General features: G+C 43.6%; 1 protein-coding gene across 1 annotated transcript; it reads left to right on the forward strand.

Moving 5' to 3' along the window:
* Positions 1 to 1,719: 1,719 nt before the first annotated feature.
* On the forward strand, positions 1,720 to 2,895 carry LOC308281520 (leukocyte elastase inhibitor-like; the record flags this gene model as incomplete). The annotated part of the gene is made up of 1 exon (XM_080721738.1): positions 1,720 to 2,895. One exon carries the CDS (start codon positions 1,720 to 1,722, stop codon positions 2,893 to 2,895), a length of 1,176 nt encoding a protein of 391 aa, XP_080577864.1.
* Between the last annotated feature and the right edge of the window lie 3,105 nt (positions 2,896 to 6,000).

Below are 6,000 nucleotides of genomic sequence, written 5' to 3' on the forward strand. Positions count from 1 at the left end.
TGTGGTGAGTGAACGACACACGAGAGGCAGCAGCTCCAGTAGTGTTGGCTTGCATCTTGGACTATTATACTGCACTCTGCTGGATAATTCTGGCATTGCCCACACGTAGGCCTATACAACTCAGGGTTTCATGCTCTATCCGCAGACACGTTACAGACAATTAATATATCGGATATCGGTGGAATAATTCACCGATGTTCGATACCCTTCCGATTTCTCCAAAACGACCGATATATCGAATTGGCCGATATATCGGTCGGGATCTACTTTTAACCACTTGAACCAATATTTTATGCTTTAACTATTGAAAAATAGCAGATATACAAGCTCACACTGCATCACGAGTGCTGCACTGTGAGCTTGTAGATCTGCTATTTCTTTTTAATCGTGAAAAATTTAGCAAATCTTTAAATCTATATATTTTTTAAACAAACTTTTGTAAATCTCTGCTTCAAATTTATAAAAATCCTTTACAAATAGCCAATCTACAAGCTACCAGATGTGTCGCATCCCGACGACTTTTGAGCTTGCCATCATGCCATTACATTTCTGTTTGACTTTTAGGCTTTGAAGTTGCACATGGCAATTATGACACTTGAATATGCAAAGACATTACTGACATATTTGACAGCTTTATACTTAAAAAATACTGTGGTAATAGCCAATCATTTTTCAACCTGGAAACGATTAAGACGATTATGTAATAATTGTGACAGCCCTACCTTGATATAATGCTAAAATGCATGCTCTTTCAGGGCCAGGCACTGGATTTCATATAACTTTCAAAATGCTTGACGGCAGATTATCTTTGAGTATCTGTATGCATATTTAAATAGTAAAATATCACTACCTTTAATGCATTTAAGTACTGATGCTACCATATTTGTAGGTATGGACAGATGGTGCCAACACCACCTGTAAGGTGAGGGAAACGTGTGCAGTACTGCTAGTTGCCCATATCTGTTTTATTATTAGCCATGTCTTTGCTTTCCGTCTCAATTAGATTAGCAAATCATATGCACTATAGTGGATGTAAGTAACAACTCACACAACGCCAATACAATATTTTGTGCACACATTTCACCAGGACTGGCCATCTGATGGTTATGTCTGTGTGGGTTTTGCCTTGATTATTCTTGTCTCCTTTTAAATAGACTGCAGCTCTTTATGGACCACTTGTCCTATTGTTGTGACCTGGCTTTGTTCGCAAGCTTAACCACTTAAGCCCTATATTTCTGTTATTTTTATGACCAAAATAGGGTTAATGTGGTGAATAAAGATTGCTGCTGTATGCATTATCTATGTATTCCAGTTTTAGTTGAGTGCTTCTAGTTTAAATCAATATACCATATTAGTTGATCATTCCAAATTATTCTCCATTTCTGTTACATTGACTGTAATATGAATGAAGCATGAATCCTTGCACGCATACTCCCAGTCCCACTGTCCCAGTAGGCCTGAATATCTATACATGGCCTGAATAGGCCTATTTTCTTTCTTCACCCTGATATAGAACTCCATGTATGGATACTCATCATGACATTAGTGAGATGTCACTAGCACCCCCCAAAGCACTATATAAAGGATGGCTGTTGTCCCTTCAGTTCAAATGCAAGCAGTATTTACTCCATAGTTTCTCTATCTTTAATGCACAATTTCTCAAGGCTATATTAGTCCTCAGACATTTACATTAGGACATTGGATACAACATTGCTCACAATGCCACCAACACCCCTGTCAGCAGCATGCAACACATTTTCCCTGTCTCTGTTTAAAAAGCTGTCCGAAAATAACATTGCCGCCAATCTTTTCTACTCTCCTATCAGCATATTCTCTGCTTTGTCTATGGTGCTGCTGGGGGCCCGCGGAAACACAGCCACACAGATGTCAGAGGTGTTGCACTTTAAGGATGACATCCACATGGAACTTGCTAAGGAACTTTCTGAGCTTATGAGTGACCTGAACAAGTCAGGGTCCTACACCCTCAGCATTGCCAACCGCCTGTATGGAGAGCGGTCCTACCAGTTTGTTGAGGAGTTCTTAAGCGTCACCAGAGAACATTGTGATGCACAGCTTGAGCCTGTGGACTTCATTGGCAACGCTGAAGAAGCCAGGCTGAACATTAACAGCTGGGTGGAGAAACAGACACGAGATAAAATCAAGGACTTGCTTGCATCGGGTGATGTGCATAGTTGTGCCAGACTGGTGTTGGTCAATGCCATAAACCTCAAAGCCATGTGGGACGAGAGGTTTGTTGCATGCTGCACCGACATTGTATCCTTCAGACTCAGCAAGACTGAAAGCAAGCCAGTTAATATGATGTACCAAACGAACAAGTTCCCTTTTGCCTTCATTCCTGAAGTCAGCTGTCAGGTCCTGGAGCTTCCCTACATGGGGAAATATCTCAGCATGCTCATCTTTCTGCCCGTTGAAATGAAGGACAATACGACTGGCCTGGAGGAGCTAGAAAAGAAGCTAACCTATGAAAACTTTGTTGACTGGACCAATCCAGGCATGATGGATCGAACGATGGTTTCCCTGGCCCTGCCTCGTTTCAAGATGGAGGAGACATATGACATGAGAGACATCTTGATCAAGATGGGCATGGAGGATGCCTTTGATGAAGAACACAGTGACCTCTCTGGCATTTCTCCAGCCAAGATGTTTTTCTCCAAGCTGGTGCATAAGGCCGTTGTGGAAGTGAACGAGGAGGGCACTGAGGCAGCTGCCGCCACTTTTATTACTTGTGAGTCTTGGGGCTCCTCCCCCTCCCGGCCTCGCACTAACTCCTTCTTTGCTGACCATCCCTTCCTCCTCTTCATCCGAGACAACCCCACCATGAGCATCCTCTTTGCAGGCCGATGCTGCTCCCCTCCCTCACCAGAGGATATTTAGCAGCTTGACACTGAACTGAAAATGAACATGAACACTGAACATGACTGAAGGCATGCAGTGTGTGTGTGTGTGTGTGTGTGTGTGTGTGTGTGTGTGTGTGTGTGTGTGTGTGTGTGTGTGTGTGCGTGCGTGCGTGGGTGTGCGTGAGAGAGAGACACACACACACAGAGAACCTCCCAGTGTATTCAGTTCTGTAGCAGGGTTTTTTCATTGCTCTAACTTTGGAACCGTTTGTCCAAATGACAATTTCACATGATCACAAAGACTGTGTTTGCGTGATTGATCGGTGGTCAAATCATACGCCACGAAAAATATTTTGTGACGACTTGAAAAGGTAAGTCAAATCTTTTTTTTTCTTTAATGTTTTTTATCCCACAGTTTTGCAACCCATTTTTTTTTCACCCAGTGACTACCTAACCTGTAGTCCTGGTTTCTGCTCTCCCCCTGCCACCCAGGGAGGCTGGGGAGCACCCGGTCAGCTAGGGGGAGGTAGTATAGAAACCAGGACTACTGCATGTTTTTGTGAGGGCCTATGCCCCAAGGAGACACGGGGAGAACATGCAAACTCACCACAGAAAGGCCCTATCGCCAACCCCACCTAGGGTGTGGGCACAGATGACGCAGATGGAGGAACACGCCCCCAGCACCCACAGCTTCCCCCGGCAGGAATCGAACCCAGGACCTTCGTGCTGTGAGGCGAAGTGCTAACCACTGCGCCACCGTGCCCCGCAGGTAAATCAAATCTGAAGAAATTGCTGGTAGTGAGGGCTATTTTTGGTTAAATATTGTTGGTAGTGAATTAGTTAAATATCAACATTTTCCATCTCTCTGCCTCTGCATTTGTTTGCTTCTTTTCCTTCCTCTTTTTTAGCATTCACAACTGCTGCATGATTCTTGTAACTGGCATTGTTATTTATATTTTAGTTTCTTTTTATTTGCTTGTTTGTTTCGAGTTATTTTGTAAAACTAAATAAGTGTCTACCAGAAGTGCCTATCAGAAATGCATCGTTTAATCATTGCCCGGTACTCTGTGTGTGCGCTCGTGCATGCGTGCGTGCATAGGATTTTACAGAGTTGATTTGGGTCCCAGACATCGTAAAGAATACAATATATCAAATGGAGGTCTGTGGCCTATGTACACCCGCTTCGACTGGTAATCAGGTGATACCTCAAAAGTATCATTCAAATAAACCAAACAAATCAAAAGGAGTAAAATAACAGTGGGGAAACCAGTGGCTGGACCGGTCCCTTTAAGGCAGCGCTATTCAACCTGCAGCCTGCAGCATGTCTATGTGGCACGTCAAGGTCATACTAATACAAAGGTATTTTGTCTACTTTCAGTGTGGAAAAAATCATTTCTGATATCTCTCCAAACCACTAAGAAACCATTTTTGTCTTATTTTTATAGACATTTTTGCTAGTTTGTTTGTTCCCAAAGAAAGAATTAACTTAACTTTTCATCATTATTCATCCCATGACAATCTTTTTGTTCAATGAAGTTTGGCCTTATAGATGGAAATGTGGCTGTTTTCTAGTGTGTTACCTTACCTTAATGTTTAGACTACTCATGCAGTGTGTTACAAAATCATTGTTTAAAGTAAACGTCCAAAATAGGACCATCATTTCTATCGTTGAGTAACCCATGCAGATGCTTGCGTGATGCTTCTTACTAGTAACTATATAACTGAATAACTGTAGATAAGCACTGTGTGTGTGTATGTGCTTGTGTGCTTGCGTGTGTGTGTGTGTGTGTGTGTGTGCGTGCGTGCGTGCGTGCGTGCGTGCGTGTGTGTGCGCACGCACACGAGTGTGGGAGAGAGTGAGAGAGACGAGAGAGAGAGCTGCAGGTTGAATCTGCCTAAATGTTCCAACAGCCAATCTGTGCCTGGCAGTTGCTGCTGTCGTTATACTGAGTTATTTCAAAACTTTTCTCTTTACTCTTTATCCATCCCAGATGCCCAACCTGCCCAACTCAAACATATCTACAGCAGAAATAGACATCTCAAACATCACCAGAGAATTCACACAAAAGAGAAGTCCTACACCTGTGACCAGTGTGGGACCAGGTTCAGCCAGAGCAGTCATCTCAAACAACACCAGAGAATTCATACTGGAGATAAACCGTTTCACTGTGACCAGTGTGGGACCAGGTTCAGCCAGAGCTTTACTCTCAAACAACACCAGACAATTCATACTGGAGATAAATCGTTTCACTGTGACCAATGTGGGACCAGGTTCAGTCGGAGCAATCATCTCAAACAACACCAGAGAATTCATACTGGAGATAAACCGTTTCACTGTGACCAATGTGGGACCAGGTTCAGCCGGATAAGTACTCTCAAACAACACCAGAGAATTCATACAGGAGAGAAGCCTTACTCCTGTGTTCAGTGTGGGATAAGCTTCACCCAGATAGGTAATCTAACACGGCACCAGATAATTCATACAGGACAGAAGCCCTATTCCTGTGACCAGTGTGGGAAACAGTTCAGCAGTAGCAGTGATCTCAAATGTCATGAGAGAACGCATAGAGGAGAGAAGCCCTATCACTGTGAGCAATGTGGGATAAGCTTCAGCCATAGAGGTTATCTAACATGGCATCAGAGAATTCATACTGGACAGAACAAGAAGCCCTACACCTACACCTGTGAACAATGTGGGAAACGGTTCAGCAGGAATAGTAATCTCAAAAGTCACAAGAGAATTCATACAGGAGAGAAACCCTACACCTGTGACCAGTGTGGGAAACGGTTCAGCATGAACGGTGATCTCAAAAGTCACGAGAGAATTCATACAGGAGAGAAGCCCTACACCTGTGACCTGTGTGGGAAACGGTTCAGCAGGAAAAATGACCTCAAATGTCACAAGAGGATTCATACAGGAGAGAAACCCTATCACTGTGACCAGTGTGGGCAACGGTTCAGCAGTAATAGTCATCTCAGACGTCATGAGAGAATTCATACAGGAGAGAAACCGTTTCAATGTCCCCACTGTGGGAAATGGTTCACCCTGATAGCTCATCTAAGACTGCATCAGATGACCCATACAGGACAGAAGCCCTACCACTGTGACCAGTGTGGGAAACGGTTTGGCAGTAACCGTGAA

Source organism: Nannobrachium achirus, assembly GCF_963921795.1.
Source record: "Nannobrachium achirus genome assembly, chromosome: 3".
In the NCBI taxonomy this organism is placed as follows: Eukaryota; Metazoa; Chordata; class Actinopteri; order Myctophiformes; family Myctophidae; genus Nannobrachium; species Nannobrachium achirus.